Consider the following 26510-nt stretch of genomic DNA (forward strand, 5'->3'; position numbering starts at 1 on the left):
GGACTGCTCCAAACTTTTAACATGTCTCTATCACATGTCAAAAGTTCTTTGTAATAACAGTGAGACTTTAACAATTGTTAGAACAATCATTTATTGTCCAAAATTACAATTTAGTAAAACATCCATAGGCTATGTTCCCATGTTTTTTTTATCGTTTTTGAAAAAAAAAAAAAAAAAAAACGTTTGTAATTTTGTTGTTCGGCCGCCCATCAGGGCAATGACGGCTGTTGGTACTTTATTCTAGTTGAGGCGGACTCATTGCCCTTTGGGTGTGTCATTAAAGGGGTTGTCCAGCAAATTTTTTTTTTTTCCAAATGAACTAGTTTCAGAAAGTTATATAGATTTGTAATTGACTTCTATTTAAAAATTTCTTTACAGCTGCTGTATGTCCTGCAGGAAGTGGTGTTGTCTTTTCAGTCAGACATAAGCTCTCTGCTGCCATCTCTGTCCATGTCAGGAACTGTCCAGAGCAGGAGAGGTTTTCTATTGGCTACTGTTCTGGACAGTTCCTGTCAGGGTATGTGCACACTGAGTAATTTTGATGGAAACTCTGTCGCGGAATTCTCAGCTCGCTCCCGCTCGTAGGCTTCTTTGGACGGATTAAAGAATGCGCCCGTGCATAGAATGGAGTCTATGACACGGGCGGAGATGCGCGTGACCGTCGCAGCCTGCGAGCGAGCATGAGCTGAGAATTCCGCAACAGAGTTTTCGTCAAAATTACTCAGTGTGCACATACCCTCATACTGGAAAGAATACACCACTTCTGGCAGGGCATGCAGCAGCTGATAGCTGAAAACTTAAGATTTTTAAATAAAAGTAAATAATAATTCTGTATAACTTCCTGAAACCAGTTGATTTGAAATAAAAAGATTTTCGCTGGAGTACCCCTTTAATTGAAAAGTCCATTGAATTTAATAGTAAAAATGGTGAAAGAATGGTAAAAAAAATAAAAATAAAACTGTCCGCAGTTTGCAAAATATTCATGATCATGATATTGACGTCTGCCATTGTATACACTGCGTACATTGGGCGCCCATCATCCCATGGACTTCAATGCAATGCAATTGAAGTCGATCAAATCAGGCCTAAAAATGTAACGTCTTTTTAAATCGAAAAGGCGGACACCTTTTCTGTTATTTAAACGTAGTGTGAACATAGCCTTACAAGCACATTTTCTTTATTATTGAAGAAAGGCAGATAAATTGCAGGTGGCGGTCAGCAGTCAGGTATGTAGCATTGTAGACAATGAATACAGCTGTATACATTAAGATTGAGATGATATGTGATATGTATGATGATATATGCAAAGATTGAGATGATATGTTAGGACCATTCAGCTTATATTAAGAGGTCGGAGTGGCAGGAAACACAATGCAGCCGGATCGGTAAGTGGGACTGTGTAAGAGCTGAATCACTGTATTAGCCAGAATTGCTTCTGTTTGCAGTATATCATTATTTATATAGAGAATATTCCCTACAAAAAGACTGGCTCATGGATTTGAGAGAGAATTCTATTCTAAGAAGGATGCTAACAAAGCAAATGCTTCAGCAGCTCTTTTGTCTATTTTTTTTAGTTTGAATGACGCATTCTCCAACCTAACACGGCTTTATTACTAAACCTTTAAATGAATAAACGTTGTGATGGCAAAGAGGTTGAATGGAGAATATTTTTACACATGGAAAACTACCTAGACGTTAAAGTGTTCCTGTCACCATTGAAAACTATTGGGGTGCTATTACACGGAGCGATTTTTAACGATTAACGACTCACGATAAACGATCGCCAACGAGATTGTTTATCGTTAACCTGAAATCGTTCAACATATTACACAGAACGATGGTCGTTAGATACGATCGTTATTGTGATCGTTACTAAGATCGTTTATTCCATCTGATCCCAGCAAAACAATGAACAATGTGCAATTACACTGAACGATTAGTGAACGAACGTGGAATTACAGCGAACGATTAGCGATGATTTTAGGTTCAGATCTAAATCAACGATTAACGCCATACAAATCATTTTTCGATCATTGTCCGCAATTACACAGAACAATTATCGTTTACATATGAACAATATAACGATTTTTCGCACGATAATCGTACCGTGTAATAGGGCCCATAGAGACATGTCAAAAGTTTAGATCGGTCCGAGTCTGAGTGTTCACACCTGTACCGATCGTAAGAACGAGCCAGGAGAAAATCTGTGCTAAGGTGCAGTGCGTCCTCTCACCGCTCTGCGTCAGCATAATCAGTCAGGCTCAACAGACTAAGGGCCCTATTACACGGGACGATTATCGTGCAAAAAATAGTTATATCGTTCGAATTTAAACCATAATTGTTCTGTGTAATGCTGTGTTTACACGTAACGATTATCGTGCGAATTTGCTTGATAACGGTCGAATTCGAACGATAATCGTACGTGTAAACGCAGCGAACGATCGAACGACGCACGATAAATTGTACATTTTGATCTTTCATCAGGTCATCAAATCGTCGTTCATCGTACGCAAAAAATTCGCAAATCGTTCCGTGTGAACAGTCGTTCGCCGATTTAACCAATGTGTGAGATAGGCTTAAACGATCGCAAAATGATCGCAGTGCGAATTTTCTTACGATATATCGTACCATCTAAACGCTGATCGTTATAAAAAAAAAATCGTAAATCCGACATCGCTAATCGTACGATCGGGCCAATAATCGTTATGTGTAAACGCAGCATAATGGCAGGCAATGATCGAAAAATCGCTTGTATGTCGTTAATTTAGATCTCAACCTAAAATTATCGTTAATCGTTCGCTGTAATTCCACGTTCGTCCGCTCAAGTTCCATATTTGTTCACTAATCGCTCAGTGTAATTGCACATTGTTCATTGTTTTGCTGGGATCAGATGGAATAAACGATTATAGTAACAATCGTAACTAATGATTATCGTTCTGTGTATTATGGTGAACGGTTTCAGGTTAGCGATAAACAATCTCGTTTGCGATCGTTAGTCGTTAATCGTTAAAAATTACTCCGTGTAATAGGACCCTTACATTATGAGACTGACTGATCACATGACAAAAAGCCGGAAGAGAACCACGCTTAGCACGGTCTTCTACCCGCTCTATCTCCCGATCAGTACGGGTCTAAACACTGAGACCTGGACCGATCAAAACTTTTGACATGTCTCTATGATGTCTCTATGACATGTCAAAAGCTTTTTTTATGTTGACAGTCACACTTTAAAGGACAACTCCGGCGAGCTAAAAAAACAAACAAACAAAAAAAAAACACAGACACACCCACATTTCATACTCACCATCCCTTCGGTGACGATCGCCGCTTAAATCTCCCTCCGGCCGAGTCCCCGTCCCAACCGGCCGGCGCCTTCACAATTCCCTCACTTACCGGTTCCAGTCAAGTGAATGGGAGAGAAAAGGCTGCCGGTGCACATGGGCTCCAGCAGCCCGTTCATTGGCTGGAGAGCATCACATGGCTTCCAGCAAGATCAGCCAATCAGGGCTTCACAAGCTGAAAGCCAATGAAAAGGCTGCTTGTGGGAAAGTGTACCAGCAGCCTTTTCCTCTCCCATTCCCTTTACTAGAAGACCAGGCCCGTCCCCTGCTCTGACAACATCGACACAAGATTGACGCCAGGGAGAAGAGGACAGGGTCAGTTATTTGGCGTGTATTTTTTATTTCACTGTTGGGGGGGGATAGGGACATATAGCTAATAAACACACTTGACAAAGTTATATAACTTTGTAATGTGTGTTAAATAAGCTAAAAAAAAAAATAATCGCCGGAGTTGTCCTTTAAGTTAGCTTTTTCCCATAAAGTACCAATTATGGGACATCTTTTTCACTGATAGCAAAGGTAAATCCCCATAGAAAACCTCTCCTGCTCTGGACAGTTCCTGACATGGACAGAGGTGGCAGCAGAGACCACTGTGTCGGACTGGAAGGGATACACCACTTCCTGCAGGGCATACAGCACTGGAAGACTTGAGATTTTTGAATAAAAGTAATTTACAAATCTGTATAACTTTCTGATACCAGCTGATTAAAAAAAAATTGCTGGAGTTTCCCTTTAAAAAAAAAAAAATGTGATCCCAACCCATTAAATATTTTATTTTATGCAAATGAAAGCAGCATCTTCCTCAGCCTCTTGAAATATACACCAACCAATTTTAAGACTCCGAGAAATAATTATTTATATAATTTACTATTATATATCCTAATCAGAATCTTATTCAGTAATAATTGATTGAGGAAGAGGAAGTAGCGGTGCTCGGCAGCTGCACAAGGATAAAGGAGGAGAAATTGCTCTCTTCATACCAGCTAAAAACCCATTTTTCATCAGATTGTAGAGTAGAGGGACTGGCTTGTCAGGACTGGCAGAACTGCTGCATTAGAGGAGCCCGCCATGCTGGATTAGGCAGCATAACATACACATGTATAATACTGGCTTGGGCTATGTTTGCAGAATGTAAAAATAAGGACAAATAACAGTTGTTATTAAAGTTCATGTTCATTAAAGGGGTACTCCAGCGAAAATCTTTTTCTTTCAAATCAACTGGTTTCAGAAAGTTATATAGATTTGTAATTTACCTCTCGTACAGAGGTGGCAGCAGAGAGCATTGTGTTAGACTGAAAAGAAAACATTTGATGCAGAACATACAGCAGCTGATAAGTATGGGAAGACTTGAGATTTTTAAATAGAAGTGAATTACAAATCTATATAACTTTCTGAAACCAGTTGATTTGAAATAAAAAATTTCGCTGGAGTACCCCTTTAACCCCTTAAGGACAGAGCCTGAAATGGCCTTAATGACAGAGACAAATTTTATGAATATGACCAGTGTCACTTTAGTCATTAATAACTTCGGGATGCTTTTACCTATCCGGCTGATTCTGAGATTGTTTTCTCGTGACATATTGTACTTTACATTTCTGGTAAATTGGAGTCGATACTCATAACAAATCTTTATGAAAAAAACCCAAATAATGTGAAAAAATGTAAAAAAAATGCATTTTTCCAACTTTGAAACTTCTTTGCGTATACAGAAAGTGGTTATACCACATAAATTATATATTAAATAGCATTAGCAACATGTCTACTTTATGTTGGCGGCATTTATTAAACTATCTTTCATTTTTTTTAGACGATAGGAAGCTTAAAACATTAGCAGCAAATTTCCAAATTTTCAGTAAAATTTCAAAATCAGATATTTTTAGGGACCTGTTCAGATTTAAAGTGTATTTGAGGGGCCTATATGTTAGAAAGCCCCACAAAGCACCCCATTTCAGAAACTGCACCCCCCAAACTCTGCAAAAGCACATCCAGAAAGTGTTTTAACCCTTTAGGGGAGTCACAGAAATAAAAGCTAAGTGTGTAAGGAATTTGAAAATTTTAATTTTCTGTGCAGAGATTTTATTGTAATCCAATATTTTTCATAATTATAAACCTATTACCAGAGAAATGCACCCCAATAATTATTGCCCCGTTTCTGCAGTTTATAGAAATACCCCATATGTGGCCCTATTGCGCTATTTGACGCAACCACAAGCCTCAGATATAAGGGAGCGCCTAGTGAATTTCAACGCCTCCGTTATATTTGGTCATTTTTGACTGTACCACTTCAGGTTGGCAGAGGCTCTGGGGTGTCAAAACCTAAAAAACACCCCTAAAGGGACACCATTTAGAAAACTACACCCCTCAAGGAATGTAACAAGGGGTGCGGTGAGCATCTGGACCCCACAGGTGCTTCACAGATTTTCCGAACAATATGGCGTGAAAAAAGAAAAATTTATTTTTTACACTAAAACGTTGTTCTAGCCTTCAATTTTTCATTTTCATAAAGGGATAAGAGGCAAAAAAAGACAAAAAATGTGTAGCGCAGTTTCTCCCGAGTACAGAAATACCCCACATGTGGCGATAGAGTGCCAAGGGGGCGCAGGACGAGCCTCCAAAGGGAAGGAGCGCCAATTGGCTTTTGGAAGCTGAATTTCACTGAAAAGGATTTCAAGGGCCATGTCGCATTTACAGAGCCCTCGTGCTGCCAAGACACTGGAAACCCCCCACAAGTGACCCCATTCTGGAAACTACACCCCTCAAGGAATGTAACAAGGGGCACAGTGAGCATATGGACCCCACTGGTGACGGGCACAAATGTGGAACAATGTGACGTGAAAGGGAAAAATTTAATTTTTTCACTTTCATGGCACAAATGTGCCCGTCATCAAGGGGTCCATATCCTCACTGCACCCCTTGTTAGATTCCTTGAGGGGTGCAGTTTCCAGAATTGGGTCACTTGTGGGGGGTTTCCAGTGTTTTGGCAGCACGAGGGCTCTGTAAATGCGACATGGCGTTCATCATCCATTCTAGCCAAATCCAACCTCCAAAATCCAAATGGCGCTCCTTCCCTTCGGAGGCTTGCCCTGCGCCCACATGGCGCTTTATGTCCACATGTGGGGTATTTACGGACTCGGGGGAAATTGCTCTACACATATTGTGTGTTTTTTTCTCTTTTAACCCCTTGTGAAAATGATAAATTCAAGGCTAAACCAACATTATAGTGTAAAAAATGTAATATTTCATTTTCACGCCACATTGTTCCACATTTGTGCCCGTCACCAGTGGGGTCCATATGATCACTACACCCCTTGTTACATTCCCTGAGGGGTGTAGTTTCCATAATAGGGTCACTTGTGGGGGGTTTCAACTGTCTTGGCAACACAGAGGCCTTTTGAATGCAACATGGCCCCTCAAAATCCATTCCATCCAAATCCAGCCTTCAAAAACGAAATGGCGCTCCTTCCCTTCGGAGGCTTACCCTGCGCCCACATGGCGCTTTATGTCCACATGTGGGGTATTTACGGACTCGGGGGAAATTGCGCTACACATTTTGTTTTTTTTCTCCTCTTTTAACCCCTTGTGAAAATGATATATTCAAGGCTAAACCAACATTATAGTGTAAAAAATGTAATATTTCATTTTCACGCCACATTGTTCCACATTTGTGTCCGTCACCAGTGGGGTCCATATGCTCACTAGACCCCTTGTTACATTCCCTGAGGGGTGCAGTTTCCATAATGGGGTCACTTGTGGGGGGTTTCAACTGTCTTGGCAACACAGAGGCCTTTTGAATGCAACATGGCCCCTCAAAATCCATTCCATCCAAATCCAGCCTTCAAAAACGAAATGGCGCTCCTTCCCTTCGGAGGCTTACCCTGCGCCCACATGGCGCTTTATGTCCACATGTGGGGTATTTACGGACTCGGGGGAAATTGCGCTACACATTTTTTTTTTTCTCCTCTTTTAACCCCTTGTGAAAATGATATATTCAAGGCTAAACCAACATTATAGTGTAAAAAATTTAATATTTCATTTTCACGCCACATTGTTCCACATTTGTGTCCGTCACCAGTGGGGTCCATATGCTCACTACACCCCTTGTTACATTCCTTGAGGGGTGTAGTTTCCATAATGGGGTCACTTGTGGGGGGTTTCAACTGTCTTGGCAACACAGGGGCCTTTTGAATGCAACATGGCCCCTCGAAATCCATTCCATCCAAATCCAGCCTTCAAAATCCAAATGGCGCTCCGTCCCTTCGGAGGCTTACCGTGCACCCGAATGGCGCTTTATGTCCACATGTGGGGTATTTCCGTACTCAGGGGAAATTGCTCTACACATTAAATGTTTTTTTTATCTTTTAACCCCTTGTGAAAATGAAAAAACATGACAAGATTAATGATTTAGAGTAAAAATTTTACAAAAATTACACTAAATGTTGGTCTAGCCTTGATTTTTTTCCATTTCCACAAGGGGTTAAAAAAGAAAATGAACACAAAACGTGTAGGGTAGTGTCCCTTGAGTACGAAAATACCCCACATGTGGGCATAATGTGCCATATGGGCACAGGGCAAGTCACCAAAGGGACAGAGCGCCATTTAGAGGCTGGAATGGAGGATGGAGGCCATGTCGCAATTACAAAGCTCCTGTGCTGCCAGGACAGTAGAAACCCCCGACAAGTGACCCCATTCTGGAAACTACACCCCATAAGGAATCTAACAAGGGGTGCAGTGAGCATATGGACCCCCTGGTGACGGGCACTTACGTAGAACATGTGCCGAGAAAATAAAAAATACAATTTTTTTCATTTTCACGTCCCAAATGTGGCCGTCACCAGGGGGCCATATCCCCGCTGCCCCCCTTCTTAGATTCCTTATGGGGTGTAGTTTCCAGAATGGGGTCACTTGTGGGGGGTTTCTACTGTCCTGGCCGCACAGAGGCTTTGTAATTGCATCATGGCATCCTCTAATGGGAATGGCGGCCATACCTACTTAGCTGGGGAAAAGGGACAATTCTAATTTATTTGGGGGTATTAGGCCAATTATTAGTTTATAAGGTTGGAAATGACAGGTGTCCATCAAACTCAACCTGTGTTGATCCAGAGGAAGGCAAAAAAAAACCCTCGTAAGGCAGACGACAGTAGCCTCATCACAGGGGAAAATTCCTTCCTGACTCCATAATGGCGATCAGAATAATCCCTGGATCAACGTGACCCCTGAAATAGGAATAAGGGACAGAATTTAGATAATGTAGAACCCCAGTGACGTGTGGTGCGCCTTGGAGCGATCCAGTATGCAGAGGCCGGGGCGATCAGGACAGGCGTCACACTGGAAAATGGCGTCCTTCCTGATCCCCCTGTTACGCCACACTCTGCACTTCTTCTGGGGTCTCCTGTTCTCCAGTGTGGGGGACGTCACCTGGAAAATGTTGTCCTGGTGCGATACGGGGTCCTTCATATCCAGAAGCGCTGGGTCCGCTCCATGGCTGCTAAATATTAGGGCGCTATTACTACTTCTGATATGTTCGGATCGTGCCGCAAGCTACAGGGCAGCGAGGGACCAGAAGAGGGGGTGCTGGTATAAGAGTTATCCCCGTACAGGTGGTAACCTTTATCCAGCAGTGGGAAGATCAGTTCCCGGACGATGTCCCCACTAACTCCGAGGATTGGGGGTGGGGGGCATCTGGGGGCTGGATTTGGGTGTCCCTTCCTACATACACTCTAAGGGTACATGCACACTGCGGAATCGCGACAGATAACCCTTCGTGCATTCCACAGCTGGCACCCACCGGCGGACTGATGCAGGCACACGTCTCCGTCCGTGTCATAGACTCCATTCTATGCACGGGCGGATTCCGCTCTCCGTCCAACGTGTTCATTCTTTGGATGGATGATGGAATCCGCCCATGCATAGATTGGAGTCTATGACACAGGGGGAGACGCGCGCCTCCATCAGTCCGCCGGTGGGTGCCAGCTGCGGAATGCACAAAGGGTTATCCTTCGCCATTCCGCAGTGTGCACGTACCCTAAATCTGTAAGTGTACCCAGAGGTACTCTCACAGAGTTTGTAGAATTTCACACCATACCGTCATCTCTTATTGGGACGGTACTGGCGGAAAAGACGTGTCTGGGGGGCAGCGTACGCTACGCTACCCCCAGACACGTCACTGGATGATGAGGATGATGAGGATGAATGGAGGAAAGAAGGATCCCCCCATTCATCCTCACTGGCTGTTTCGGTGTCGGAGGTAATAATAACGTATCCCTCTGACGCCGAAAACACCCTGAGGGCCATCTTTATACGGGGATTGGTATATGGGGTATGTAGTGGTGTAGTGTCAAACTTTATTCAATGTAGTGTGGTGTAATGTAGTGTTTTTTACGTGTTTTTTTACAGTAAGTATAAAAAAAAAACCTACGCCAACAAAGGAGTTGCTGATAAATGCCGCACTTATGTGCGGCACTTATAAGCAGACCGTGGCAGTAGAATATAGAAAAAAAACACCCTACGCCAAAAAGGAGGAGTTGCTGATTAGCAGCGCACTTTCGTGCGATGCTGATCAACACTCAGCGGCGATAGGGTGCGGAAAATAGAAAAAAAAAATTTGAAAAAAAAAAAAAAAATTTCTACATTCTGAACATCCCTGTAACTGCTGATAAGTGTATTACACATATCAGCCGCTAGAGGGCAGCAGAGCGCAAAATACGGAAAGAGCCGACGCTGGAGCCGAAAATAGCCGAGAGAAGCCGAACGTGACGTCACGGAAGAAGCCGAAGACCCGAACGAAGACGAGGATGCCGCGAACCCGGAAGACGCCGATCAGGAGCCCGGGACAGGTGAGTAATGTACAAATACCTGCTCTGGACCCCTCGGCTACCTAGCTGAGGGGTCCAGGGCAGGTATTTACTATTCTGTGGGACTCTGATCGCCGTGCCACCGGCCCGATCGCCGTGAACGGCCGGCCGGCCGTTCACGGCGATCGGGCCGGTGGCACGGCGATCACCATTACTTTTTACAGTAATGGCGGTCGGTGCCGTCCTCGGACAGCACCGACCGCCATTTTTTTCCGGGTCATCGGGTCGCCGATGACCCGGAAAGGTTCCGATCGCCGCTATTGGCTGATCTGAATTGATCAGCCTATAGCGGCGATCGTAAGCACGGGGGGTGTTAACCACCCCCCGTGCCGTGAAGCTATGATGGCCTGCTATGATTTATAGCAGGCCATCTTCCCCGACCGCTGTGTGTGAACACGCAGCGATCGGGGAAACATCGGGCGTAAATTTACGCCCTGATGCGCCAAGTACTAGGGCGCGAGGGCGTAAATTTACGCCCGATGTCGTTAAGGGGTTAAGGCTGGGTTCACACTACGTTTTTGCAATCCGTTTTTTCATTCGTTGAATGAAAAAAAACGGATTGCAAAAAACGGATTGCAAAAACCTATGCATTTGTGTGCATCCGTTTTGATCCGGACACAAAAGTAGGGTCAGCTACATTTTTGTGTGCAATAAAAAAAATGGATCCGTTTTAATTAGTTTTTTTTTTATAATGGAAGTCAATGAAAAAACGGATCAAAACGGATGCACACAAATGCATAGGTTTTTGCAATCCGATTTTTTCATCTGTTTTTTGCAAAAAACAGATGAAAAAAACAGATCGCAAAAACGTAGTGTGAACCCAGCCTAATAACGGCTGTTGTTTTGCAAAAAATGTTATTTGCCCTTATTTTTACATTGTAGAAACATAGCCGTAAAAGGTGGCCTAAAATTTGATGTTAGAACAGGGGGAACAGTTATCAAGGGCTTTGCGCCTATTTTTGGGTGAATAATGTGATTTTTTTCCCATTTGTGGTCTACGTTCTATTTATGACCCAATATTCGACAGACGAATATTTTTTAGATGCAACTTTTTTCTTTTTAAATCTGTTTTGAGTATTCACCCAAAAATTTGCATAATCCGTGATTTGCTCCCAATTTTTAATTTGCGACTTTTTAAAAAGTCTCACAAAGTGCTGCAGGCCTACGTCTGGTCAGTACTAGGTGAATGTGTTTGTGCAATTTTTTGCAAATATTCTGAGAACATTTTATTCTGAGAACACTCACCAATTCAAGTGAGCCAAACTCAACATTATTCAGGAGAATGTAGAGAAGACCCGGCACTCACCAATTCAAGTAGGCCAAACTCAACATTATATAGGAGAATGTAGAGAAGCCCCGGTACTCACCAATTCGAATAGGCCAAACTCAACATTATTCAGGAGAATGTACTGTAGAAAAGACCTGGCACTCACCAATTCCTTTTGCTCTTTTATTATAGTGCAGTATGCATCAGGTTACAGTAAAGATGTGTTTCAGCCAAGCATGGCCTTCATCAGCTAGCTTAACTGATGAAGACTATACTTGGCTGAAACGTGTCCTTACTGTAACCTTACTGCACTATAATAAGAGAATAATGAATTGGTGAGTGCCGGGTCTTCTCTACATCCTCCTGAATAATGTTGAGTTTGGCCTACTTGAATTGGTAAATGCCGGGTCTTCGTTACATTCTCCTCAATAATGTTGAGTTTGGCCTACTTGAATTGGTGAGTGCCAGATCTTCTTTACATTCTCCTAAATAATGTTGAGTTTGGCCTACTTGAATTGGTGAGTGCCGGGTCTTCTTTACATTCTCCTGAAGAATGTTGAGTTTGGCCTACTTGAATTGGTGAGTTCCGGGTCTTCTCTACATTCTCCTGAATAATGTTAAGTTTGGCCTACTTGAATTGGTGAGTGCCGAGTCTGCTCTTCATTCTCCTGTATACTACTCTACCTCAAGCACCACCGACCTTTGTAGTGCTTCCCTCCAACTCTTCCCAGGTAGTAGATATCAGGGGAAACAAAGATCAGGCGATTGGTCCACAGTAAGTTTTTGTTCTTGTACAATTTTTTTTTTGCGCTTGTGCCAGGTTTACTACGGACACGTGCCATAATTGTGGTGTAAAGTACATATACAAAGAAAGTCTACTAAGGTGGCATAAAGAAGAGAAAAGTGTCCAACGTAGCTCGCAAATCCCACCGAATCTATCATCCAGCGACTGCCACTTTGACAAATCTGGTGCATCTGCTGTTTGCCCGGTCTATTTCAATGCTGTCCAAATCGAAGACGGTAATAATTAATCTCTCCGTTGTTTGTTCTCGGACGGACTGAAGGGGAGTAGGACCTATGCTAAAATCATTCCCATGCGTCCGTTCGCCTTCTAATTGAATCTCACTTCCTCTCGGTCCTGTGTGTTTTTCTCGATGCAATTGTTAAGTTAATTCTTTTAATGGATTGTAAGGTTGATGTGTTTACTGATGATAAACAGCGTTTGCTTCCAATTACATCCCAGCCACATGGTTTTAATGCCTTTCCTTCCTTTTCTGGTGAAGATGATTTAATAAAAGGCCTATTCTCTCCACATTAGTTACCTTTGCGCTGCTGAGCGCTCGCTAATGTCAGTCTGGTTTTCTTGATTAAATATAACAGCTCCCAATTAACTCTTTCAATATCACAACATTTATTAACCCTTAGAGGACCGGGCCAATTTTCGTTTTTACGTTTTCGTTTTTTTTTCCTCCTTGTGTTTAAAAGGCCATAGCACTTGCATTTTTTCACCTAGTAACCCACCCTGCAATGGTAGACTTAATTTTTGCATAAAATATGCTGCGAAACCAGAAAAGAATGCGCGGTAAGATTGCGCAATTATATGCGCGATAAGATTAAGAGAAAAAAATTAAACTGCAATTCTTTTTCTTTGTGGGGTTTTTGTTTTTACGCCGTTTGTCCTATGGAAAAACTGACATGTTATCTATGTTCTTCAAGTCGGTATGATTAAAAGGATATGCAACTTGCATAACTTTTATATTATTTGATGGCTTTTAAAAAACTAAAACCTTCTATAGAAAAAAAAGGTTCCTTAAAATCCCTCTATTACCAGGCTTATAACGCTTTTATCCTTTGGTCTATGGGGCTGATTGAGAAGTCATTTTTTGCGCCATGATGTGTTCTTTCTATTGGTATCTTGATTTGATGCGACCAAAAATGCACAATTTTTGCACTTTGGCGGGTCTTTGCGCTTGCGCTGTTTGCCGTGCGAGATCAGGAATGTGATAAATTAATAGTTTGCGCCATTACACACGCGACGATACCAAACATGTTTATTCATTTTTATTTATAAAATGGGAAAAGGGGGGTGATTCAGACTTTTATTAGAGGAGGTTTTTTTTTTTTATTAATGAAAACACTTTTTTTTAACTTATACATTAATCAGAAGCCCCCCTGGGGTTAGGGTTATTCCCCCTGGGGTTAGGGTTATTCCCCCTGGGGGACTTCTAATACAACTACACTGATCTCTCATAGAGATCAGTGTAGCTGTATTATACAGCACCGATCTATGAGATCGGTGCTCTATTGCTTTGGTCTGCTGCAGACCATTGCAATAGAATACCAAGGCGGGATCAGCGTAAGCAATGCTGAGGCCCGGCCCGGTAAGACCAAGGGATTCCCCCTCCGCGATCGCATATGTCCTAAGAGGTTAAAAGGGGTACTTTTTTTTTTTTTTTTTTATCTACTCGTGTCAGAAGGTTATATAGATTTGTAAATTACTTCTATTTAAAAATCTCCAGTCTTCCAGTACATATCAGCTGGTGTATGTTCTGCAGGAAGTGGTGTCTTTTCTCCAATCTGACACAGTGCTCTCTGCTGCCACCTCTGTCCATGTCAGGAACTGTTCAGAGCAGGAGAGGTTTTCTATGGGGATTTGCTACTGCTCTGGACAGTTCCTGACATGGACAGAGATGTCAACAGAGAACACTGTGTCAGACTGGAAAGAATACACCACTTCCTGCAGGACATACAACAGCTGAAAAGTACTGGAATACTGGAGATTCCTAAATAGAAGTAAATTACAAACCTGTATAACTTTCTGGCTCTAGTTAATTAAAAAAAAGTTTGCTTGTTTTTTTGCTGGATAACCCCTTTAATTATCCACCCCTGCCATGCGCCACAGAAAAGGTGCCTTTTCCGTGGCATACGCCAGCCTTAACCCTGCTCACATCTAATTCATCATGGTTTACTCCTGCCATAAACTATGCAAAAATCTATACCAATTTTGGAACAGGTGTAGATTTTTGCGCAATCCCTTCGAGGCACCATTTACTAATGGAACTGCAGTATCACTTTCACCGTTAGGTCATGTTCACACACAGTACAAAAATCTACTGTATACCGTGAAGTAGATGTTTGGCTACTTGTTGGCTGCCTAATAACTTAAAAGAGGACTTGTGGTCAGTATTTAAAAAAAAAAGTATATAATTTTGGACCCAGATTCCAGTGCTGATTCTCTGTGTGTATGAACTGACCTGCAGTACTGCAAGAAAACCCAGCTGTGGCAGATTTTACAATAAATTAATTTCCAGTTAAAAGAAAAACTTTTCACAAAGTTAAAAAACTTTTTAAAAATTCGACACTGTCGTGCTCCTTCACTACTCTGTGCACCTGACCTCCACTGATGACACGTCCTGTCGCCATGTATATCAGGATTTTCAACAAGAGGATCTACCACTAAATTAGAGAAACTTGGTGTGGATCTTTTTTAATGGTCAGATTTGAAGGAATGATCCACAACACAAACAACCCGTGTGAACTTACCCTTTAAAAAAAAAAATCCCACAATATCTCTTGAATGTTGGCTGCTTTGGAGAGGCACAAAGTCTTAGAATGTTCACCGGCACTACTCACTGCGATGTTTATCCGACCTTGGACACAGTGAAGACTGCAATCAGTTCGCCTCAGGGTGCACCTCTCAAAGTAGACAAAGGCAAATGTAGTAGAAAGTTGAGGGCACTCACCGGATCGTTGCGATACTTCTTTATTTCAACATGGATAAAATAATTTGTAGATACATGTCAAAGGACAGCAGACGCCAAAATCCTACATGTTAACCAAACACTACGGTCATTTCGCACGCATGAACACTTCATCTGATGAAGCACGCATGCGCGCGAAGTGGCCGTCATGTGTGTGGTTAACATGTAGGATTGTGTTGTCTGCTGTCCGACATGTATCTACGAATTATTTTATCCATGTTGAAATAAAGTAGTATGGCAACGATCTGGTGAGTGCCCTTAACTTTCTACTACATTTGTCCTGCTTTGGAGAGGCCTACTTGACGTAAGACCATAAAAACATATCAGAAAGAGCAGAAGCTATCCTCACTGTTAGATGGCAGGTAACAATTCTTTGGTGATGGAATTCTTGTTTGGATATGATACACCCAGTATTTCCAGTAGGAGAGGACTTACCTTTGGATGTCTCCATGTGATCGCTGTACTATTGATTTCAGTAAAGGTTCAGGTCTTGCGGATATTTTAGGGGATGTTTTTGGACTTGTATCCGAGTCTCCACTATCCTCTTCCATGGCTTTTATATAACTCCCACTTCTCATTCTTCGACATGGAATCTCCTCATCTTTACTCCCGGAGGGATACCCTCCCCATTCATCTTGAGGCACCTGGAAACATCCAACAAAGAATTACATCACATCTACTCAAAAGTCTTAGCGTATTCATGGTTCGGCGCTATACTCGTTCCTGTTGCGTAAAGTCCTCCATATACATTATGAGATGATGGCGGAGTGAGCCCACCAGACTGGCAGTGACTTACCTCATCTCTCCTTATTCTCCATGGGGGAACAGGGAAAATAGCTGTTGACCGACCTCTAGGCTGACAAAACGGGAAGCATGGATGTAAGGCTTAGTTCACACTACTGTTTTTTCCGTCCTTTTTTTTAATTTGTTTTTGCAAAAACCAGATGAAAAATGGATTCATTGTGTGCATTCATCTTGATCCGTTTTTCCATTGACTTCCATTATAGAAAAACGGATCAAAACACATTTTATTTTATTTTTTTTAACATACACAGTATCATAGCTGGCCTTATTTTTGTGTATGTTTAAAAAAACTGATACATTTCGATCCATTTTTATTATTATGGAAGTCAATGGAAAATTGGATCAAAACGAATGCACACACATGCATCTGATTTTCCATACGTTTTTCATCTGTTTTTTTTTTGCAAAAACGGATTAAAAAAAGGTAATGTGAACCCAGCCTAACTAAATTGTATGGTTGTGTTGTCATCAGTATCACATACTGGGTGCCACATATAAATACTGTTGCAGGGGTGGGGGGGGGGGGGACAATGGAACTGTGCAACAATAGTTTTGCAGCGATGCCAGAAATGCCTGTCTATAATTTTTTTTTTTAATGCTGCAGACAACTGCTTGGAAGTTGCTATATCAAGACTAGCCTACCCAATGTATACACAATGGGGGAGATTGTCCTGCAGGAAGTGGTGTATTCCGTCCATTCTAACATAGTGCCCTCTGCTGCCACCTCTGTCCGTGTCAGGAACCGTCCAGAGCAGTAACAAATGCCCATAAAACCTCTCCAGCTCTGGACAGTTCATGACATGGACAGAGGTGGCAGCAGAGAGCACTGTGTCAGACTGGAAAGAATACACCACTCCCTGCAGGACATACGGCAGCTGGTAAGTATTGGAAGATTTGAGTTTTTTTTTTTAAATAGAAGTAAATTACAAATCTATATAACTTTTTGACGTTGTCAGGTGATGTCTCCCATGCACTGCACACACACAGAAGTGCGGATCCTGGGTTACTGTTTAAATCCCCGTCCCTCTAGTACAGTGGATGGGATTATCTTACATACCAGTGGATTGATCACTTCTACAGTGTTCAGTGATTTCCGGGCTGTATTCAGCTTATCGTTCTCTCCATGCACTGATCATTGGATAATTGTAGAGAGGGGATAGAGAGCGCTATAATGCTGTACAGCCACACAGTTCTATCTGTGATTAGTCACAGTGTTTTATGAACGCCTCGCCTGTTCTCAAAGAGCACCGATGGCGAGGTCTGCATAGGAACACACCTTACCTGAGTCTTTAGGTTACTTACTCAGCTTTAAAGGAGTAGTTCACCCCAATTATTTTTCTTACAAATCAACTGGTGCCAAAAAATGCCAGAGATTTGTAAATTATTTCTATAATAAAATTTCGCCTTCCATTACTTATCAGCTGCTGTATGTCCTGAAGAAGTGGTGTATTCTCTCCAGTCTTACACAGTGCTCTCTGCTGCCACTTCTGTCCATGTCAGGAACTGTCCAGAATATCAGCACATCCCCATAGAAAACTTCTCCTGCTCTCTAGACTGAAAAGAATAACCACTTCCCGCAGGACATACAGCAGCTGATAAGTACTTGAGATTTTGTAATAGAAGTAAATTAATTAATTACAACTCTCTGGCATAAATAAATAAAAAAAAAAAATATATATATATATATATTTTTTTTTTGTGAACTTCTCCTTTAAGGCTATGTTTATATACTGTAAATTAAAAGAAAACTATGGACGTAATTCTAAGGTCAAAATATGGTCGTATTTTCAATACAATAATGCGTCCTATTGAAGCCAATGGGAAACTGGACGTCTGTATAGAAAAACCGCCATTTGTTTTCATCTGTTCACACGTTTTTTAATTATTTATTTTTTTTCAAAATAATGGTAGTATTGGTAGCCTAAAGGAGATGTTGGCAGATCGGAGCGACCATAAGGCCCCCTATACTCACGCGCTGGGCAGGTGCAACATCACACATAATCATACAGCACCTAAATAGCAGAGCTGTGAGTATGTGACTACAAAGGGGATGAACTTCATCTGTTCTCAGCTGTATACAAAGGACTGCCGGTATATATTTTTGTATGCTGTATATAACTTATCAGGCCGTATCATTTTGTGCCCCATCATGTGGTCCAGTGTGTAAGGATCAAAACTGCAGTATCGTCCACTGTCTCTAGATGTCAGTGTTGTTGCAGATTTATATAGAGCTGTTCTAGAACTTTTGCAGGGGCCGCATGGCAGACAGAGATCCCCTATGCTGAGGAACCAGACCCCAACCTGAAGCCTGATGAAGATCACTGACAAAATGGGAAGCTCACAGATGACGGTGGGAAAGGAGAGGGGGGACTATAAGGAGGAATCCATAGTTGTGGTGGGACAGGCCTGTGAGGTGGCTGGGGCCATTAGTGTGTCCTAGCTTGCACAACCTGGGTAGTAGGGCTGATTGAGACAATCCCGATAGCAATGCACTGAGCATAGTCAACATGGAAATAAGGTTGGTTCCTTGACAGTGGGGTTTAAATAGGCCAGACCAACCCCTTCTGTATATTTTGTATAAAATTTAATTAAAAATTTAGAAAAAAAAAGGAATTTTTTCCCCTTAACAGGGTTTTCTGGGTGACTATAGTACATTGTTGTATGCCTCCCTGTGCTTTACAGATAAATGCCTGCATACTTACCTTCCCCACTCCACTGCTGCCGCTGTTAGGTTTTCTATTTCCTGCTGTCCTGTTCTTCCCTGTCCTAAAGAAATCTTATGCCCACAGGAATCACTAAACGAAGGGAAACATCATTGGAACTGGACAGTAGTGAGGATCAGAAGATTTCACAATGGCACCAGTAGGGAAGTGGGAGAGGTAAGTATGCTTTTTTTTTTTTTTTTCTTAATGCAGAGGGAGGCAAATAAAGTTTTATATTTGGTCAGAAAACCCCTTTAGGCGGTCTCACTCTTGATGCGTATTTTAGGAAAAAACAAACCAGATTCTTTAGAACACAAGCCAAAAAGACAGAAATGGCTGCACATCGCACCCATGGCTGACACAAAAGCTAATTCAGCTACATTTAAAACCAACATCAAAAGTTAGTATATAATTTGGCCAAACCATATTGCCTCATGTACCACGCGCAGGTCTTCTGATACACATGAGTCCCCAACCAAAAAACATCACTGTGCCGGTCAGTGACCACAATCCCCGCAAAATGTGCGCAAGCAGAGAAGGGGGGCCACGGAATGGCCCTGCAACCCCATTGTCACAGGACCAGACCCTAAAGGGACCCCCCAGACCCCGCATGTACCACGCACAGGCCCCCCTTCTCTGCTTGCGCACGTTTTGCGGGGATTGTGGTCGCTGACCGGCACAGTGATGTTTTTTGGTTAGGGACTCATGTGTATCAGAAGACCTGCACGTGGTACATGAGGCAATATGGTTTGGCCAAATTATATACTAACTTCTGATGTTGGTTTTAAATGTAGCTGAATAAGCTTTCGTATCAGCCATGGGTGCGATGTGCAGCCATTTCTGTCTTTTTGGCTTGTGCATATTTTATGTATTCTGTCCCTTTTTTCATTGTGGCTAGCACTCGTGCTTTATAAGACCCATGTGATCCAATTTAGCAGGAAGCACCTGTGTACATAAGGGGAGGATCTCCTGGTATTCTCCCATTCTACCTGCAGAGGAATGGAGAGAGAGGTAAGAGCTTGTTCTCACTTGTGTTGCTTGGTGTCCATTTTTTCTGCCGGTGGCGCCTGCGGGGTCCGGGGGGTCCCTTTAGGGTCTGGTCCTGTGACAATGGGGTTGCAGGGCCATTCCGTGGTCCCCCTTCTCTGCTTGTGCACGTTTTGCGGGGATTGTGGTCGCTGACCGGCACAATGATGTTTTTTGGTTAGGGAATGTGTATCAGAAGACCTGCATGTGGTACATGAGGCAATATGGTTTGGCCAAATTATATACTAACTTCTGATGTTGGTTTTAAATGTAGCTGAATAAGCTTTCGTGTCAGCCATGGGTGCGATGTGCAGCCATTTCTGTCTTTTTGGCTTGTGCAGATTCTTTAGAACCACATTACATTGGGAAATAATGTAACATAAGATAATACTGCCAGACTGCATACATAATAACTCGGGATACAGCAAACAGATGAACACTTAAAATTAAAATTAAATTAAATCTTAAAATTCCCCGCACTGCACCATTTAGTAAAAGTGGATGTGGAGAAAGCTGGGCCAGTGTTGAGGCACAAAGAATAAATAAACCTATCCGGTATTCTCCCATCCATACTTGTGATTATCTATTCAGTCTCCTTCCCCCAGTTCTGAGCTGCCGCTTTCTTCTGAATACACAAAAATCTGTGTGTGAGCTTTTCTGTCTGTCTCCCCCTCCTCCCCCCTCCCTTCTGAGACAGCCGATGTAAACAAGTCCCTAACTGGCTTTATCTGCAACATTGTAGCTTTTGAGATTAAGTTGCTAACAAACTCACTGTGATGAACCCTCCCGCATTACAAAGAAGCTGCAATGTTGCAGATACAGCCAGTCAGTCACTTGTTTACATCATCTGTCTCAGAAGGGAGGGGGGAGACAGAGAGAAAGGCTCACACACAGATTTGTGTGTCTTTATGAGAAAACAGCAGCTCAGGACTTGGGGAAGGAGACTGAATAGATACTAACAAGTAGGAAAAGAATTAAAACATCCATCTCTTCATTATAAATATATACAAAGTAGACCAAGCGTAGGGAACCTTGGCTCTCCAGCTGTTGCAAAACTACAACTCCCATCATGCCTGGACAGCCAAAGCTGTATAGTAGATCACTATGCAAAGAAATATCATACAGTTGTTGCCTCACAAATGAAGGTAACCTAAGCAGACATCACTAATGGAGTTCATGGGGGGAGACTATCTTGTTAGACTGTAAATGATTATGGATGAGCAGATGAGAGCAGGAAATGTTTCAGCCTCCACAAATTTGATTTGAAGCAACTAGATTAACTGAGGAAAACCAAGATTAATAAATGTTCCTGGATCCTCCTACAGATAAAAAGGACGTTTTTTTTTTTTGTTCTTTTTACAGACAGTGAAACAAGGTAAGGAGGACAGACAACAGCACGGTTCTAAACAATTTGTTTTCTTAAAGGGGCTCTTCTTTTTCTTTCAAATCAACTGGTTTCAGAAGTTATATACTGTAGATTTGTAATTTACTTCTGTTTAAAAATCTCCAGTCTTACAGTACTTATCAGCTGCTGTATGTCCTGCAGGAAGTGGTGTATTCTCTCCATTCTGACACAGTGCTCTCTGCTGCCACCTCTGTCCGTGTCAGGAACTGTCCAGATCAGGAGAGGTTTTCTATGGGGATTTGCTGCTGCTCTGGACAGTTTCTGTCTCGGACAGAGGTGGCAGCAGAGAGCACTGTGTCAGAATGAAAAGAAAAAAAAACAAAAACACTTCCTGCAGGGCATACAGCAGCTGATAAGTATTGGAAGACTTGAGATATTTAAATAGAAGTAAATTACAAATCTATATAACTTTCTGAAACCAGCTGATTTGAAAGAAAACGATTTTCGCTGGAGTACCTAATCTATAGACTTTACTCATCAATTCGTACATCCTCTTACTTTTATTTGTATAGCACCAACTTATTCCGCAGCACTTAACATGGTTTGCCAATTTTGGTCCATGTCCCCATTAGGGCTCACAATCTAAATTGACCTATCAGTATGTTTTTTGGGTGTGGGAGGAAATCGGAGCAAACATGGAGAGAACATACAAACTCTTTGCAGATGTTGTCCTTGGTGGGATTTGAACCCAGGACCCCAAGGCTACAGTACTAACCACTGAGCCTCCATGCTGCCCTAAAACTACCATGTTATTATTATAGGGCCTCAAAACATGTAAGTCTTCCTGGAGCTCTGGAGAATTGGGAAGCATAACTGTGCTCTTATGGGCTATGTTCACACAACGTTTTCTCAGCTCCAGTTAAAATAACGTCCGTCATTTTGAGTCTAAAATAACAGACGTTATTTAGCAGCCTGGCCTCCCCTTAGTGCACTGACTGGCGTTTGTACATTATACTAGTTTGGTTACTAATTGGACTTTGGATGCGGCTTAATTGAAAAGTCCATTGAGTTTAATAGTAAAAACGAAGAAAGAAAGGTGACAAAAGAAAAACTGTGTGTGAACAACTACTAAGAAACGTCCGCTGTTTGCAAAAAACGTCCAGTATTCAATGCATTGTTTGCATTGGACGTCCGTCTTCCCATTGACTTCAATGCATTGCCATTGCAGTCAATTAAATTGCTGCAAAAACTGTCATTTTTTTAAAATATCAAAATAGGACGCCTTTTCTCAATTGACGTTGTGTGAACATAGCCATAAAGTGATTGATGACCCAGACCCAATCTGGTGAGGGCACAGGTTAATGTATGGGAAAAGATGGCGAGATGGTAGGTGCTTCTCACGGACGGGTATTCACCCAAATATACTGTAGTAGATGACTGTCACACACGCTTGATACGCCCAGGACAGTGCCCAATCTATGGTCGAAACGTCCATCAGTCGCCTAAAAAGCTTTCCTTATATTTTCACCAGTGATGCGTTAGGCTGGGTTTACACTGCATTTTTTTCAGCAATTTTTTGCAAAAACAGATGAAAAAAAAGGATGCATTTGTATGAATCCGTTTTGATCTGTTTTTCCATTGACTTTCATTATAAAAAAAAACCAAAACGGATCACAATTAGAGATGAGCGAACCTGGAGCATGCTCGAGTCGATCCGGACCCGAACTTTCGACATTTGATTAGCCGTGGCTGCTGAACTTGGATAAAGCCCTAAGGCTATGTGGAAAACATGGATATAGTCATTGGCTGTATCCATGTTTTCCAGACAACCTTAGAGCTTTATCCAAGTTCAGCAGCCCCAGCTAATCAAATGCCGAACGTTCGGGTTCGATCAACTCGAACCCGAACCCGGCTCGCTCATCTCTAATCACAATGCATCTTTTTTTTTAAACTGGGGCACAGATGCTCTAAGCCAGGGATAGGGAACCTTCGGCCCTTCAGCTGTTGCAAAACTACAATTCCCATCATGCCTGGACAGACAAAGCTTTGAATTGCCTGCTACAGACAATTTTTTTGCGCTAAAGCCCAAAATACACGCGGCGGCAGTGAACGGTGGGTAAAGAAGGGGGAGCGTGGAGCTGCAGGGGGGGGGGGGGCTGCCCGAGTGATCGCTACAAGTTATAGGGAATCGCACATAAAACTTTACAAGGATTAACAAACTTTACAGTGGTTTGCAATTGAACCTTTATACTTGCAAAGTTCAGCCATGTAAAAATCATAGAATAGAAAAACATGGCTGCTTTCTTCAAAAACAGCACCCCACATGTGCTTAAAGGGGTATTTCTCTGAAACATAACCTTTGATATGTTGCTGCCCATGGTGAGACTAACAATTCCTTCCATACTTTTTATTATCTATTCAGTCTCCTTTCCCTAGTTATAAGCTGCTGCTTTCTGCTGAAGACACAAAAAACTGTGTGTGAGTTTTTCTGTCCGTCTCCCAATTTCCCTCTCCCTTCTGAAATGCCTGATGTAAACAAGTCCCTATCTGTAACTTTGCAATGCTGGCAGGGATAATCACAATGAGTTCATCAGCAACTTGACCTCAGATTAATCCTCCCAGCATTACATTGAAACTACAAAGTTGCAGATAAAGCCAGCGAGGGACTTGTTTACATCAACCATCTCAGAAAGGAGTGGGGAGGAGGGGGAGGCAGAGATTTTTGTGTCTTTAGCAGAAACTGGGGAAGGAGACTGAATAGATAACAACACGTGTGGAAGGAATTGTTGGTTTCACCATGGGCAGCAACATATCAAAAGTTATATTTGAGTGGAATATTCCTTTAAGCCTTGTATGATAATTATACTTCAATGGAACTCAGCTACAAAACATACAAACTGAGTATATGTGTGGCGCTGATTTTGAAAGAAAGCAGCTACATTTTTCTGTTCCTTCATAAACCTTTAAAGGGAAACTAAGAGCAGTTTAGAAGACTGTAGCTGCTGTCATGTTTCCATAGTGTTGTTGGGGATGCTGAAAATAATGGTCATTTTCTTACCTTCATCCTCTGCACCAAATCTCTGTCACTTTCTGGTACCAGGTGATTCAATTTTTTTTTTTTTTTTAGTGAACAACCCTTAGAAGACCATGACAATTTTAATTTTTTGTGCTTTTGTTTTTTCCTCTTCGTGTTTTAAAAATCCATGGCACTTGTATTTTTTCACCTACTGCTCTTATTTTTTTATACCACTAATTGTACTTACTGCAATAAAAATGAAATGAAAAAAAAAATAAAAAAATGAAATCTCAAAAAAATTATATATGTGGTGAAATTGAAAATAAAATGCATTTTTTTTTTAATTTGGCGGCGTTGTGTGTTTACGCCATTTGCCCTATGGTAAAACTTATATTAGAGATGAGCGAACCGGGTTCGAGTCCATCTGAACCCGATCGTTCGGCATTTGATTAGCGGCGGCTGCTGAACTTGGATAAAGCTCTAAGGTTGTCTGGAAAACAGGGATACAGCCAATGACTATATCCATGATTTCCACATAGCCTTAGGGCTTTATCCAACTTCAGCAGCCACCGCTAATCAAATGCCGAAAGTTCGGGTTCGGATGGACTCGAGCATGCTCCAGGTTCGCTCATCTCTAACTTATATGTTGTACATGTTCCTCAAGTTGGTATGATTACAACAATATGTAACTTCTATAACCTGTATATTATTTCATGGCTTTTAAAAAATTAAAACCTTTAAAAAAAAAAAAAAAAGTTCCTTAAAATTGCTCTGTCATTTTTTACACCATGATTTGTACTTTCTAGCGATACTTTACTTGCTTATATGCAACTTTCTGATCACTCTTATTACAATTTTTTTTAAATTTAATGCAACCAAAAATGTGCTTACGCCGTTTACCGTGCAAAATCAGGAATGCGATAGTTTAATAGTTTGGGCGATTATGCATGCGGAGATAGCAAATATGTTCGTTTATTTATTTGTTTTCATTTATAAAATTGGAAAAAAGGGGTTCAGAACTCCCCCAGCGATGCCAGAACGTGCAAACATTTACGTCCTGGGTCGTCTAGGGGTTAAGCTCATGGGATGGAGTTATTTTAGCTGACAAAAATGCCAAACAAAGCGCCAGCGTCAATTCTTTGAATGATGTTATGTATTTACTATAATATGGAAACATCTATGAGATGAGCCATAAAAACAGGCATAACATTCTCCTATTTATTATTACATTATTACTAGAGTAGAGTGAACCAGTTCGGCCGGTATGGGATCCGGGTCGGATTTTCCAAAAAGTCTGAGTCCGATCGGATTCGGATTTTTGGAAGTCCACTCCGATTTTTTTTTTCTTTTTCTTGCTTTCTAAAATGGCGGCTGTTGAAATTGAGTGGATGGCCGCCATATAACGGTAAATAACTGCCATTATTTCAATATAACAGCCGTTGTTTTAACAACATTGTGTGAACAGATCCTTTCTGTGTTTTCAATCCACTCCTTGTTTTGGTTGCAATATGAGGACCACAATACTGACTGAAATATACGTAGTGTGAACCCAGCCTCACAGATATCCAAGTACTATAGTGGCACCCTTGCGAGAGTGTATATGACATACGTGTTTTCCTGAGACACAAATATATATCTCTTATGCATGTGTGTATAATAGTAAAAAAAAGTGCTATACAGATATCCAAGTACTATAGTGGCATCCTTGTGTATATGACATAGACCCTGTAATGGTGAATATTGAAGTCTAAAGAAAAAAAAAATTGACTGACATGTAGAGCCCTAAATTCAACCGAATACACTACCCCCGTATCATATAGATGCTTTAAACTATGAAATCCGGAGAAATCTGGAAGTCTGGTCGGAACGAACTTTTGAGAAGTTAGCTCATCTCTAATTATTACATAAAATTTATACTTATAATGAGGAGTTATAATTATAACTTTATCTGATACTTTTGTACATCTGTATCTGGTACTTTTATACATTGCTATCGGCAAAAGGAGTAAGCCGTACAGTGTTCAATCCAGTAATGCTCATCCTGTTTCTACGTAATGCCCCCCCTGGCACTGATATAACATTACTGCCACATAAAAGAGCCATAAGCACATTACAATCCCCTGCTAACATAAAAGGCAACATTACATACAGTATATATCTATATAAACATAAGCAACTTAGAAATGAAATACTCCCAATCTATATATAACAACACACAGCTGAACGAGGAGTAAAACTAGGCGGAATGCAGCTTCATTATGGCCGTCTTTTTTTTCTCTGTTCATTGTCTCATGTGGAGTAAATGTATTTTCCCTGACTAGCTGATATTGCCAAAAAGTACATAGAAAATCAGCGTGACTTGCTTCTACTTTTCTTAATGATGATGTATTTTGGGAC

The 26510-nt window shown here is 41.6% G+C and overlaps 1 protein-coding gene and 1 long non-coding RNA gene across 2 annotated transcripts in view; one reads left to right on the top strand and one right to left on the bottom strand.

Moving 5' to 3' along the window:
- The window catches only part of LOC138795454 (uncharacterized), a 102238-nt gene extending 89879 nt beyond the window's left edge, over positions 1-12359 (top strand). The window contains exon 4 of the long non-coding RNA XR_011363613.1: positions 12280-12359. This is a non-coding gene — a long non-coding RNA (uncharacterized lncRNA). The remainder of the gene's footprint in view (positions 1-12279) is intronic.
- Positions 1-26510, bottom strand: part of DLGAP2 (DLG associated protein 2) — a 180352-nt gene that overhangs the window by 74654 nt on the left and 79188 nt on the right. The window contains exon 4 of the mRNA XM_069974533.1: positions 15656-15864. Within this exon, the coding sequence (XP_069830634.1) occupies positions 15656-15864 (209 nt within the window). The remainder of the gene's footprint in view (positions 1-15655; positions 15865-26510) is intronic.

This window comes from Dendropsophus ebraccatus, chromosome 6 (assembly GCF_027789765.1).
Source record: "Dendropsophus ebraccatus isolate aDenEbr1 chromosome 6, aDenEbr1.pat, whole genome shotgun sequence".
Taxonomy (NCBI): Eukaryota; Metazoa; Chordata; class Amphibia; order Anura; family Hylidae; genus Dendropsophus; species Dendropsophus ebraccatus.